The 13,543-nt window shown below is 52.5% G+C and overlaps 4 protein-coding genes across 4 annotated transcripts; 3 read left to right on the top strand and 1 right to left on the bottom strand.

The window, feature by feature from the left end:
- Positions 1-819: 819 nt before the first annotated feature.
- BDZ83DRAFT_565270 (uncharacterized protein) lies at positions 820-2,616 on the bottom strand (the record flags this gene model as incomplete). Its single annotated transcript, XM_060503735.1, has 1 exon — positions 820-2,616. The coding sequence occupies one exon, from the start codon at positions 2,614-2,616 to the stop codon at positions 820-822; it is 1,797 nt and encodes a 598-aa protein (XP_060371439.1).
- A 4,233-nt stretch (positions 2,617-6,849) lies between these two features.
- BDZ83DRAFT_247721 (putative necrosis-inducing factor-domain-containing protein) lies at positions 6,850-8,019 on the top strand. The gene has a single exon (XM_060501914.1). The coding sequence runs from the start codon at positions 7,156-7,158 to the stop codon at positions 7,837-7,839; it is 684 nt and encodes a 227-aa protein (XP_060371438.1). The 5' UTR covers positions 6,850-7,155; the 3' UTR covers positions 7,840-8,019.
- A 445-nt stretch (positions 8,020-8,464) lies between these two features.
- Positions 8,465-9,609, top strand: BDZ83DRAFT_787482 (uncharacterized protein). Its single transcript, XM_060515668.1, has one exon. The coding sequence runs from the start codon at positions 8,621-8,623 to the stop codon at positions 9,455-9,457; it is 837 nt and encodes a 278-aa protein (XP_060371437.1). The 5' UTR covers positions 8,465-8,620; the 3' UTR covers positions 9,458-9,609.
- Positions 9,610-11,215: 1,606 nt separating this feature from the next.
- On the top strand, positions 11,216-13,290 carry BDZ83DRAFT_599012 (carboxylesterase). The gene has a single exon (XM_060506976.1). It carries the CDS (start codon positions 11,332-11,334, stop codon positions 13,165-13,167), a length of 1,836 nt encoding a protein of 611 aa, XP_060371436.1. The 5' UTR covers positions 11,216-11,331; the 3' UTR covers positions 13,168-13,290.
- Positions 13,291-13,543: the final 253 nt, after the last annotated feature.

Raw genomic sequence — 13,543 nt, 5'->3', positions numbered from 1 at the left:
ATCTAGTGAATAACAGCTCCACCAAGCAACTGACCACCACCACCACCCAGTCTCCTTTACATTATCACATTGTCAACCTCACCCTTTCATATAACGCGTGAAAGGGTCGAAGTCGTGAATTATGGACCCTGTTTGTACGAGTTTATTCGATGATCGTTCGCCAATCGTCTACTTTTTCTATGATTGGAATTCGCACATACACACCAAAGACTTATTCCACTTTCTGTAGGAACAACTGATGGACTGCTGGCTACCCAGACAGACTCCTCAAATTGTCCAATGGCATGTTGCTCAATCACCGTCATTGGCTGCGGGCCGCCCACGTTCACCACGTAGCTCCTCTCTTCTGCAGAAAGAGCCTGCGCCTCGATGCAATGTTGTCAAAGGAGAAGCTGTTCGTTCGCCTCATCTTGGGCGTGGGAGACTGACTATCTGCAGTCGACCCCAATGGCAACCTTTCAGGCACAAAGGTTGGGCAGAGCTCTGCCAACCTGGCCTGACACTACTTATTCAAGCTCTCGCCTCCCATGTTTGTGCTGTGCTACCCCGGCGTCTCTGCAACCTGCAAGCTGCATTGCCAGATTTCATTCTCACTGGGACGAGGAGAATCCTCGCTTTGTCAAACTGATTGTTCAGATCTTTCATTGGTCAATTTCACTATGCTGCCCTCTGGAAAGACACTGTCTGTCCAACTTTTGTTTCGACTAAAGCATTAACACAGAATAGTTTCGTTCTTGCCGGTCAATGAGACGTATAGCTATCGACGACATCCTCAAGTGTGGAAGAAACCCCCGGAAAGGACTGCAAACTTGGGCTACCTTAGTTGTGGTACCTCGCCCCTGATCGCCCTAGCGGTTCAAACGGATTGTCATGGTGCCGGCTCATGTACTGTTTCGCTTGCCGTGCTCTCTCTTCGTACGTTTCCTCGTCTCGAAACAAAGCGCCTCTTTCTAGAGAAGACCGACGGAATCGACTTTTCAGTTGTCGCCTCTGTGTGTCGGCAGCCAGCTCCTCCTCACTCACCCGTCGATCCTCAAATCTCACTTCATCGCGGATCGTCAATCTTCTCACATTATCCAAATCATCTTCGTGTCTTGCACGGACAACCTCTTCTGAATCAACAATGCGGAAGCTGGGCCGCCTGTGGATGACACGGGGCAGTAGCGCAACTGGTCGACGGCGGCCGAGACTGTTCAACAGCTCAATGTCTTCCAGGTCGTTGTTATAGGCCGTATCTGCTAGTCGCCGGGGCCGGAATGCTTCATGCTCAAAACGGTCGACTCCGCCAGGCATTATCAATGGTGGGGGTGGGGGTGAAGCAGGCATGCGACCGCGAGGAACATCGTAATCAAAGAGGCGATAGTCCTGCTTCGTATGGTATCGGCGTCGGCTACGGCTACGGCTACGGCTTCGACTGCGACCGCGACTTGGATGACGGCCGCGGCGGTGATTATGCCTGCCGGAATCGGAGGACCCAGTGACGGATGTGCTCGGCGTCCGGTCCGACTCGCTCCAACTATCGTCCGAACGCGAGCTTCCAGAGCTTCCTGAGCTTCTAGAAGGGAGGTCATAAACCTTGGTTTTGCCCTTCTCCGTCTTGATGACTTTGACGTCGGCTTTCTCTTTGCCAGGCTTCGGCAACGGGAACGGAGGGCGAGGCGGTACAACTACTGGTTGCGGGTGAAGTCGCTGAAATTCCTCATGTTGCTGTCGCATCGCCAACTCATGGCCTTGCTGCCGTGCCAGGAACTGATGATCAAGCTGGTGCTGCCGCTGTTGGTCGCGCAGGCGTTGTTGATATTCAATCTCCCGTTCTCTCTCTTTGAGAATGGCTTTTGCATCCTCGCCGAAGCGCGGCTCTCGTTTGAAATACACCGTCATCGAGATAGTCTCCAGGAGGTTCTTCTTCGATTTTCTTTCCTTAAACTTGGTCACCACGACCTTCTTCGCCTCTCTCCCGGCCATGTATTGGCGGTACTCAATAGAGTCTTTGCTGAGCTTTCTGATCTTGGTGCTGATCTGCTGCAGAGTGTAATTGAACCGCCTGTCAAGGTTGTGTGCGTCGAGATTGCTTTGCGCCTTTTCGATCTGACGCTGCTGCGTCCCTGTGAGGTCGAGCTTCTTCTGCATGGCCGTCTTGCCCTCAGCATCAAGTTGACGGATGGTTCGAGTTATGGCCGGCTTGGAAAGGTCCTGGACCTCTGTGCGGATGACATTCTCCCAGGTCGTTTTGACGGGGTTTCCTTCGTCGTCAATCTCGTTTGGATCATTGACCTTTTCGAAACGGTATACGATATATTCGGACAAGGCTTCGCGTGCATCGGCATCAGTCATGCGTTCGTTGCGAAGATCTGAACGCTCAACGAGACGCTTGCGTCGTAGCTCAGGTGGAATCACGTCGTTTGGAGGCTGAACCGGCATGGGTCGAGGCATCATCATGGGGGCTACCATTGGAGCTGCTGGACGTTGAACGACATGATGAGCCGGTCCTTGGACGGGAGGTCTAGGCACCGGTGGAGGAGGCGGTGGATGCGGTCCACCTCGTACCGTCGCCCCTTGAGGGTGTTTCGGCGGACCGGAAGGGAGGTTGATAACGCCGGCTGGAAGGGGAGGCATGATGGTGACGAGAATTGTAAGAATGCTAGGACTCGGAGGCTATTCTCGAGGGGGCTTGGGGGCAGGTAAGGTACGTCTTATATGGTAGTCCGTACCCGACGTCCCGGGAAGCTAACGTGCAATAAGACAGGAGGCAAGTATTCAAAATAGGATGTCGTGCTAGAAGAGTTCGAGAGGGTTGTGGCTGTCTCGACTCGGAGACGGTGCCAGACAAAGTGAGGCGAGCGCAGTCCTTTGTGGAAGGGTGTATGAGACAAAATGAGCGACAGGAGGGTGTGTTGCTACTTATGCTATTGGCATGCTGTTGGCATGCTGTTGGTCTGTCCTGATCTTTGTTCCTGACTGCAGGATGCAGGTCTGGGCTCGGCGAGAAGAACGGACTGGCCACCATCAACAACTTTGGCCGCAGCAGCACGTATCTCAACTGATTTCTTTCCGATGATACGAGCCCTGTACTTGGAGTGTCGAGGTCAGCTACGCGGCTTCATACGTCCGATGAGGGGAAAGAAGAAGATATGAGAGAAGGGTGGGAAATAGTGACCGTGAGAAGAGGGGGCGGGCGCTGCGAGCTTTCAGGAAGCCAGGAAGCTGACTTTCACCGCCAGGAATATGCAACTGTTTACCATACGCGCAACCTATCACTCAACCCAGCAAGCCACCTACTCATACAATACTTCGTCGCTCTCGAGGCATCCATTTGCACCATCCCTGTCGGTTCGGTGAAGTGGTGGGCACCGCCCAGTCGAGCGCCACGTTCCTCACCTTTGGATTGGCAGCCTGGTCATCAAACGGCAATTACTTCAACTGCGATACTTGAGACGCCTGCCTCCATCACTATAGCCAGAGAGCTTGACCTGGTCGATGAATGGACTCGACAAACCGAAACACAGTCCGAGTTACCAACCACAGTCCAACGGGCCCCGACGACTGTGCATTGTACATTCCGAAGACGCCTGAGTCGTCTATATTAGAGCTGCACTTGGGATCGGAAGCTGTCACCATGTCTTGGCAAATATGAGCTCCTACACTACACACCGAGAGCTGCTCATTTACCGTCTCTACCGGTTCTCATTACCCCGCAAGAGACTGGCTATGTCTTGCACGGGCGGATTGGACGGGCGGGAGGGAGGGTCGACCCGGAAGGCGGACATTGCGAACAATGAAAATGGTCCGCGCCGCACGAAACAAGGCAACCACCCGGCTGAATATCTGTCAACCTCGATTCCCTCACCGAAGACGTGCCGCTTTTTCTTTAGGTGTGTGGAAGACGCGCATTGCAGAGTGTGTCCAGCTGTGTGGCTTGATCGGCAAATCAACACAGGCTCGCGGTCAACACTGCCCAGGGCCGGCTCAATCGGGTATAGGATTCTTACACTTCTGGGTGCCATCATCGACCCCAATCAACGACCACGACCCCCCCCCCCCCAGACGACTCCAATTGGTGAGGGGTGCATCAAATGACTCCGATAAGGGACATCCAGCAACGACCTGCAGAATAATGTTACACGGCAGAAGCCCTAGGTGCTTGACCAATCAAGCTGACACGACACGAAGGAATGGGCAAGAATACAAGATTCTTGTCGGTCATAGGATGCGAATTCGAGATGCCAGCGATCGAGACATGCGTACGTCTTATGCAGGATGTGAGAGAGACTATTCTGAGTCCGTAACAACCGAGACATTAAGGCTGTTCGTCGACGAGTGTGTTGCAGTCGGTACCGCCCTCGGCTTCGTATCAAAGATAGGATTCGAAGGGTGTCTCTCATTTAGATTGTGGTCTGGAACGTGCGAATACTATCTCGATTTGGGAGCCGGCCTGGTCGGTGGTTCATCTGACACTTCGACAAGACCATTCTGAATGGAGCATCTTACGTGGCCGGTCTTCTGATACGAGTCCAATCCAAACGCCACCTTTCGCAGGCGCCTATCTTCTCCCCGTTCACGTCGTTCCCATGGCTTCATAGCATTTCAGAGTGCTCGAACGATGTATAGTGGCGGCGAAGAATGAGGCAATAATGCCAAGTGGTCTCAGTTGTCACTGCAGAGCCGCACCTTAACTGACGTGACTGACAACTGCTCTGATCGGCTACTTCCTTGACAAGCACCACCCATGCAATAACGAAGGGTCTCTACTACCTTGCGAGACCTCTTCAACTCTTTCGATCTTCAAGCGACAGGGGAGGCCTGTCTACACCGTCTATCAGCCAAGCTTGATGATATTCAGACGCCGCGGCTGATCAGCAAAAGCCTAGACCAAGGCTGTCAGTTGTGTTGGTACACAACATCCACAGCGATGGCACGAACTCGCATATCCTGACGACACAGAAGTATCAGACCTCGGCGCCTTCGATGCGTGTAGTCCCAACGTTCTGCTCATCGGCGCTGCACGTCGAGAAGCCCGGGTCTCACAACGACTGAAATCGTCTTTGTGCAGGGCCTTTGCGCGACGTTGGACACGCAGATTTTCACATCAGAGGTGATACAAGGAAAATCTCCTCATGCACCCTGGAATCTGTCTTCGTCGTAGCCATTGCAGAGATGCCTAATGCCGCAGGGACCTCCTTGCTCTACTCGTGCACAACGCGTACAATCGAGCGATCTGGCGGCTTTCCGTCAAACTGCGGGTCTTTCCTTTATCCTTAGAAGCCGAAAAATTGTACTCCGTGTCACAACCGAGAGGCCTGGCTCCTGGGTCTCACCGTCTACAATGCCGCCGTCATCTGTATATATGCCCAACGGTCGAGGGAGGACAAGTGCTGTCACTCTCGCCGGCTCATTACATTCTCAACTGATCGTCATGTCAGTATATTCAAGAAGTTTTGGCAAAGTGGGACTATCCTCGAATGCTGAGTGTTTGGTGTAACCTCTACAAAGCACCTGGCTTGAAGAGGAATCAGTCAGGAAATTGATAATCCCTGCAAGTAGAAGAGCCCTTGGCTTCCACACAACAAGACGCCAACCCTCATTCACATGTACCAGCCTGCGCCCGGTTACAACGCCAAGTGTGTAGATGGATGCAGAATTCACAGTTTTTGTCAAAAAAAGTCTTGCCCATTCTCAACGAGGCTAGCGAAAGTGCGGATGCCTTGTCTCTTTTGGCTGACGCGACTGACTGGTTTTTTGCACATTGTACAGCACTTTGGCTGGTCATCTACGGCGTTCGGCCTTCCTTTTCCGACTCCCTATTCGCAATCCATCTTCTGCCTACCTAGGATGATCGGAGATGGTTGGCTCATCTGTAACACGGCGTCAAGTCGATGCCTCTCTGAGGAATTAATCAGCAAGGCAGCAGTGAGGTGATGATGTGCCAAGATACATACTCGGTATGACGCCAGATGTCGAACACGCAAAAGGCGTTCCCTTGGCGGATAGAGCCTTTTGAGACAGCGGCTCTACCCGAGGACACCATCGCACTTGTCTCAACACGCGCCACTTATCCGACCGGACAAGTCCGAGGTCCAGAGGTGAGTGCCTTTCCGAGAGTATGTGTTTACGGCTTGGATGCCTGGCTCAGCCTGCGGTGCGAGATGTTGGCCCCTTATCGTCTGCTGAGGAACACACACGTCGTGCTACCACTCAGCTGGCACTTTTCCAGATTCAACGCCAGGAAAACGTTTGCAGAGGCAATATTCGTGTCTCTGAAAGGAGGGATATTCTCCGTCTTTGATCGGTAGACAGCTTGGGTGCCTCCTGATTTTAACACGATTCTGTTGCCCAGCCGCCTCGATGTTCAAGAAAGAGAACTTCGTCCATATGATGAATTCCAGTGACGGTATGTCTGAAATGAGGAATCTATTAACGAGTTTCAAGCAACAAACATCGGATAGAAGATTTAGAATGGTATGTAGCGTAGTCGTGCCTCGTACACATCGCCCCAAGTCGTCAAAGATGAGTAAGTCTGGTGAAAAGAAGACCTCTCATGCGTAACCACAACTAAGTTTCCAAAAACGAGATTGAGAAATTTTTGAACAACTTCTGGGACTTTTGTTTCAAACAGCCCGGTTATAAAGATTTTGATGAAGGATATCAACCTAGGTAGTTTGTTGCGTTGATCATGTTGAAGCTGCGCAACACACGATACCTCACCCCTTATTGAAGTTATCTCACTTACCAGCGATGTTGAGACTCAAATTTCAGTCATGAATGTCTTAAAAGCATGCTCAATTGACCATGGTGCAACAGATTAAGCCATTTGCAAACAAACTTTCCGCGGCGTGTTTTTGTTTGCTTCTGCTCAATGGGCTGGAGGCACCTTCCCCCTCAAGCCACTCCTGCCCCTTTTTCACTCAAAACCATGATAGTATTCGCCATCGAAACTCACACACCGCCCTCGCCTGAGTGTGTGTTCAACAAGAGATTTACATCAAAAAGACGAAAAAAATCCCTTGCCCCTCTCTTGAAAAGCTTCTTCCCACAAACAAATCAACCCTTACGGAAGTCTCATCGACAATCAACAACAAACAATCTCAATCCCCCTCTACACTTCACATCAAAATATCCCATCCTGAACTCAACCCTTCACTCACAATCACTGCCAAAATGAAGAGCATCGCCATCATCACCTCCTTCTCCGCCATCTTTGGCGCGATTGTCACCTCTGCTGCTCCCGCTGAGCAGCCTGTCAAGGCCGACATCGCCACGATCTGCGAGATCACCGAGGCTCCCTTCGCCAACGCTGTCTGCCATCCCTTCACAGCCCCCGACGGCAGCGTTTTTGCTGTCTTCACTCTCGATCCCGCCAAGTCCAACGAGGGCAACTTCGACGGCATGGAGACTGCCGCCAACTCTGGAGTCACCACCTGGATTCCCAACAAGAAGGCTGGCAAGGAGGACTTCTGCGACAATGTCAATGGCCTTCACTCTGGCCACATCAGCCCCTACATGCCCCTCGTCTCCGACTGCCTCGCCATCAAGGATTGGGCCGCCTCCAATGCTGGCCACTGGACAGTCTCCAAGGCCGACTTGGACAAGCACCGCTGGGTTGCTCTCTCTGTCGTTGGCACCTGCGCCTTTGTCGTCGGCGCCACTAAGGAGAACCGCCCTGAGGCTGGTATCAACATTGGCAACCAGGATGTCACCGAGATCATTCAGCAGGCCATTGAGAAGCACAGGATGATGGATCAAGTCGAGGTTGCTGGCCGCTCTTCTTGCATCGCCTCGGGTGGCAAGGTCGCTGCCGACTGGTACATCGCAAACCCCGACATGATCAAGTGGGACAACTGAGGAGTGAGCATGCCTTACGAGATTTGGCTCCCGAGAACAAACATCGTTACAGGGTCGGACATGGGTCCACGAGGAAAGGGTTGCAGGAGCGGGTAGTTTGTGACCGCATCTTGGAATTCTTTGAGGTCACATTGGAAGGAGGATACTTTTAGTCCCAATACACAGGCTTCATTACGAACACTATGACTGGTCCCATGTGAATCAAATACTCACTACAATGCCCAAGTCTGGCACCTTGAAAAACAGAAGGTTGACTTAGCCTCAGGTGGACAAGATATCTCATCTTGACCCGGCTATTGTGTTACACAGCGCACAGAGAGCGGAATACTTCACATATGGGCCCTGTATGTGAATATTGGTTTTCCAGATCCGTTCGATCAACGATTATTATACCTTAGGTATTATGTGCTTTCTTTCTCTCTTCACCTTATACTGCACCTGCGTGCCTTCCCCCTCACGAATGGCGTTTCTGTACACCCATAATCGCACCTTCTCCCTTTGTTTTCCCTCCTTCCTCTGCTATCAAGTGAGCAAACACATAAATTTCAAAGCACCTTTTTCACTGCCTCGGACTTCCAAGCAGGCAATTACCACCTCGAGGCCATACCACTCGAGATTTCCTCGCCTTTTGTTTTCTTCACCTCTACCTACCCGCCCTCCCCACGATTGCCAAATACGACGATTACCACAGTCAGAAGCAGACAAAGTTCTACATTTTCTTTACTCCAAGAGACAGCTTCCATCTGTATCACCAATCAAGTCTCTCAAATAATAACCCAAGATGGTTGTCATGGTCCGTCTTCTCGCTACCGTTAGCGCTGTGATGGCGCTTGCTGTCGCCGCCAACCCGGTTGCCCAGGGTCCTGGAATCATCCGAGATCCTGCCTGTGGCTCTCTCTGCGCCTTCACCGAGCCGCCTTGCCCCAAGGCTGTCTGCCACGAGGTCCTTCTCGGCAACGGCAAGTGCAAGGCCATCTTCACCGTTCCGAAGGTCGACAAGGTCGACTCCACCGATGTCGAGGGCGCGGTCTCCTCGATTGTTGAAGTCAAGCAAACCAAGAAGAGTGTCGACAACATTGCCAAGGGTGACATCAACGCCGACGATACTCTCCTTACCAAAGACACCTTCATTTCCATCATCAACCACTACAGCACCTCTTCCTTCTCCAAGCGTCACATTTTTGAGAAAAGCGAGAAGTCCGAGAAGGTCTGTAAGGGACAAGGCGTTACCTGCTACAACCGCGACCAGAAGGCCTTGGCTAAGGACTGCATGGAAATATACAAGCATGTGGCCAAGACATCCGGCACCTGGACCTTTTCTGACCTTGATCTCCGTGGCACCAAGTGGGTTGAGTTCATGCGCATCGGCACTTGTCTCATCGCCGTCGGTTCTGAATTCGCCAATGTTCAAGGTTCCCCGATCAATGGCATGAGTTCCAAGATCGGCAATCTCGACATGTTTGGTATCTTCGCTCAGAGCTTCGATCACTGCGGCAAGGACGGTAGCATGGAAGTCAGAGGCAGTATCGGCTGCAAGGAGTTTCCACTCAGCTTCTGGATCGTCGCAACGGAAAAGTACGACTGTTGCAAGTCTGACCCGCCTCTGAAGCATCAATAGATGTCTGAAATCACCAGTAACATCTAGAAGGTTGGAAAAGGATACAAGGGAAAACTCGGGAAACTTGGGTTAGCTTTGGTTCACCATCATCAACTTTGAGAATACCGCGAAGGAACTGCGCCTTGGTAGTTGCAGCCCCCTGCGTAGCTATCAGTAGCCAGAGAAATCAGAAATCGCGGTTCATCCGACACAATACCTGTCTGTCTCGCTGTGACATGTGTTAGATGTCAGGAAGGGTTGACGTTGTTCCATGTTGAGCCTCATCCTCTCCATAACCTACGTGAGTCAGGCACCGGTTGGCCTAGTCCTCTTACCTCGTCGGGACAGGATCCTCTTCAGGACATAGAGTTTACCTCACAAGGGACGACTCAGTAGATGTGCAGAAAGCACAGAAAGCACGCATCAGATGGCGAACATAACGAACGGTCTCCGTTGTTTCGCCGTCCTTCTTGGCGTCTTGCCACTACCGCAACAACAAAATTGTAAAGAGAGACATGGAACGATAGAACAATCAAACGGTGCTGCACGAAAACAGTAGAAGTCAGATTGATCCATGTCGATTCCCGACTCCATTGTCGTTCATCTCACAATGAGCTTTCTCACCTTGGCCAGACCTTCTCGTCTTCATGCCCTCGCTCTTGGACGTTGACATGGTGTTACATCAATCCACGCCGCACCGATCCGAATTCGTAGATCATACTCGAGAATTCAACAGCAACGGCTCCGAGTACGACGTTTTGCCAAAGTTCCGGACGTTCGGCAATCGAATGGCACCCAGAACTTTGCCCTACAAGCCCCAACAACACCCACACCATCAAGTTCTAGTGGAGTAAGGGTTGCAGCGTCAAACAAGAATTCACCGGCCCGTCGGAGTAATTAGAAATCAAAGTTGCGCCATACGCGATAAATCCACGTCGTTTGTGTGTATGATTGTCGCGGGGCAGGCGAATGAGCACGGCGCGCGCGAGCGTGCGAGAGCCTTGAGTTTTGAAACCTGAGCAACCTTTCCGCCAGCCTGCTCCTGGCTCGGACCAGAAGCATCGGCCTCCGCGCGATCTCATGCGCCCAGCCTAAAACTCGCAGAGTGCCCGCGTCCATCATGCTTCCCTGCTCGGGATCTCTCTCTCGTCTGCCATTCTAGCCCTGCGGTCTTCCCGGTAAAGAAATCACTCTAACACGGATAGGCTGATCCCAAAGCTTCGATCGACTCTGGTGCCTGAGCTTTTTTCCCAGGGCCCCGCGGCGAGGACGGAGGAGGGCCAAGTGTGTCGTTCTGAGTTGCGAGGAAGAGCAAGACTTGGGCACCTAGTCGGACCGTGCCGACTCTTCCTTTCCCGCTCGCCTTGTTGCTTGGGAGATCCTTGGCCTGCTTCTGTCCTGTTCACTCAGCGCAATGGACAGTCCGGTTGGGTTAAGTTGAGCGGATGTCCCTGGAACTCTTTTAATGTTGAAGTGACTGCCGCCACTTTTGTTGTACTTCCAGGTCAACATTGCTCAGAAGGAAGAAATAGACAGTTCTACCATCCATTCCTTTGGTTTTGGTTGTTGATTTTCTCTATGTTCGTATATATGGGTTCCGATATTCTTCTCGGCGAATTGTCATCTCGGTGTCGGTGTAAGACGTCATGCCCGCGGGAGTGCTCGCTCTGGTCGCCTTATTAGCTGCAGCTGTTTCGTGCGTACCGTCAACCCAGGACCTCAGGACCGACATAACTATCATTCGAGACAATGACCTCCTGGGTGAGTCGCAACCAGTCTCACATATCCAGAAGCCCCTGACTGACAATGGCAACCTTCTAGACTCGAAAAGCCCAGCAGCCAATGCAAGCGCTCTCTTCCTCAGGGCCCGGGTGCCTTTACGAGAGGCCAGGTCCATGTGCAAAGATCTAGGCGAACAGCTGTGGGAAGCAGATTCAAACTCTACGCAGAGAATATTAAATATTCTCGACTATCAAGAGCCCGATGTTGACTTGTCAGCAATCTGGGTCATGCCAAAGCACGGTGATGATCCCCAAACGGTCAATCTCAAAGGCGAGGTCTCCTCTGCCGGCACATCCGACACGAACACCGTTCTTTGCACGCAGACGGCACCATACTCGAACGGTATAGCCCAGGATAGCAGTCCGAGGTGGCAGACTGTGGTCTACTCCAACAGAGAAGCGGTACTCGGCTTCCGCGATAGGAATAGCTTCCGCTTTCATGGCATGCGTTACGCTACAAGGACGAAGCGGTTCGCATACCCTAAAATGTATCGAGGCTCTGGCGGTAATGCTACCGCACTCGAGTTCGGATCCCCTTGCTATCAGGGGTTCGGCGGCGCAGAAGACTGCCTATACCTAAACGTTTACACGCCGTATCTTCCCCGTAACAGACGCATCGACAGCGGTCTCCGGCCGGTCATGTTCTGGATTCACGGCGGAGCTCTGACGAGTGGCTTCGGCAGCGATCCCCTGTTCGACGGGGGGAACCTGGCGTCTCGTGGTGACGTAGTTGTCGTGACTATCAATTACCGGCTGGGGTCTCTGGGCTATTTAGCCATTGACGATGGCGAGACAAACGGCAACTTTGGTCTCGCTGACCAGATTCTGGCGTTGGACTGGGTCCGACAACATATCCGAGACTTTGGCGGAGACCCAAGCAAGATCACCATATTTGGCCAATCCGCCGGAGCTGCTTCCGTCCGCGCGATGATGGCGTCTCCAAAGGCTGCCGGGAAGTTTGCGGGCGCTATTCCGCTCAGCAACCTTGGAGGCTTGGCGTACGGGACGTCATACTCCAAGTACTTCTCCATCGAGGAACAGCTAGACCTCGTGGGTAACGCTATCCTCGGCACCACGAACTGCACCAACGCAACGTCGCAGCTCGACTGTCTCAGAGACGCGCCGCTTGGAAGTCTAGGACCAGGAGCGCGGTACCTCGTCAACGATGGCGTCTACCTGACGACAGATGAGTTGCCTCTCAGGGGAGACTCTCTCAACGTCAATGTCATGATGGGAATCACATCCGAAGACGGCTTGCCGTTCCTGATTTTCCCGCGTAATGGGACAGTCCTCAACGATACCCAGTGGCTCACATCTCAAGGTCTCCCAGCTCCGCCGCAGCGTCTTTTCCCTCCAACAGATGTCAGAAACCAGACGCGGGCGGCGTTCGGGGTGGGTGCCAGGCTTGCAACCGACGCGATGTTCCGCTGCGTAGACCAGGCTACGGCGTACGCGGGCTTGGAAAACGGCGTCCTCGGGTCCAAGGTGTACTACTATGAGTTTGAGCGGACGTACCAGACGCCCGAGTGGCCGCGACTTGACATCTGCGAGGCACCCAAGTCAAAAGCCCACCCCAATGGAGATCCTAAGTCGCCCGTCAACAACCTACGATGCCACTCGGGCGAGTTACTTCCGCTGTTTGGCAATCTCGTGCGTCAGGGAAACCCGCTCCGAGATGAGAACGACTTGCCCTGGATGCAGTATCTCGTCGACACGTTCACCTCGTTTGCAAGAACTTATGATCCCAATCCGGATAAGGCCTTCCTCAAGGCAAGAGGGTTCGCCAGTACGTTGAGGGCATTAGAAAAGTCCGGGCCCTGGGAGCCATCTGTGAAAGGCGACATGAAGATGAGGGCCATCGATTGGCCCGTGAAAGAGAACATGATGAAAGGGTTTAAGGATGTCGAGCAGTGCGAGTGGCTAAAGTTGCCGCTCGACTTTTACGTTTGAGTAAATAATTCACGATGGCTGAGGGGAAAGATGCATATACAAGCATTCAGGACCTATATAATTAGATGTTTAGTACATGACACCGCGTAGAAGGGTTATATGCAACCCGTAATAAATGCATCCTTTCCTAGAGACGACTCGGGAAAGACACTTTCCCTCCCAAGTATCCCCATTCAATGGCCAACGTCTGGCAAGGAAGCAATCCACTGTCTGGGTAATGATACGGTCGCAAACGGAACCAACCTTTTGTACAATCGGTATGGCTGTGGCGAAGCTATTTGCGGTGAGGTCCTATTAGGCCACGACTGTATGGTCGCAAGTAGGGTCCGGGAGGGGTAAATCTGCCTGACAGCCTCGTCTCGCTGACTTTTCCTTA

The sequence above is a fragment of the Colletotrichum acutatum genome (genome assembly GCF_030867785.1).
Source record: "Colletotrichum acutatum strain CBS 112980 chromosome Unknown BDZ83scaffold_3, whole genome shotgun sequence".
Classification (NCBI taxonomy): Eukaryota; Fungi; Ascomycota; class Sordariomycetes; order Glomerellales; family Glomerellaceae; genus Colletotrichum; species Colletotrichum acutatum.
Note: the sequence above shows the minus strand (reverse complement) of the source record. Positions and strands in the feature narration are given on the sequence as shown.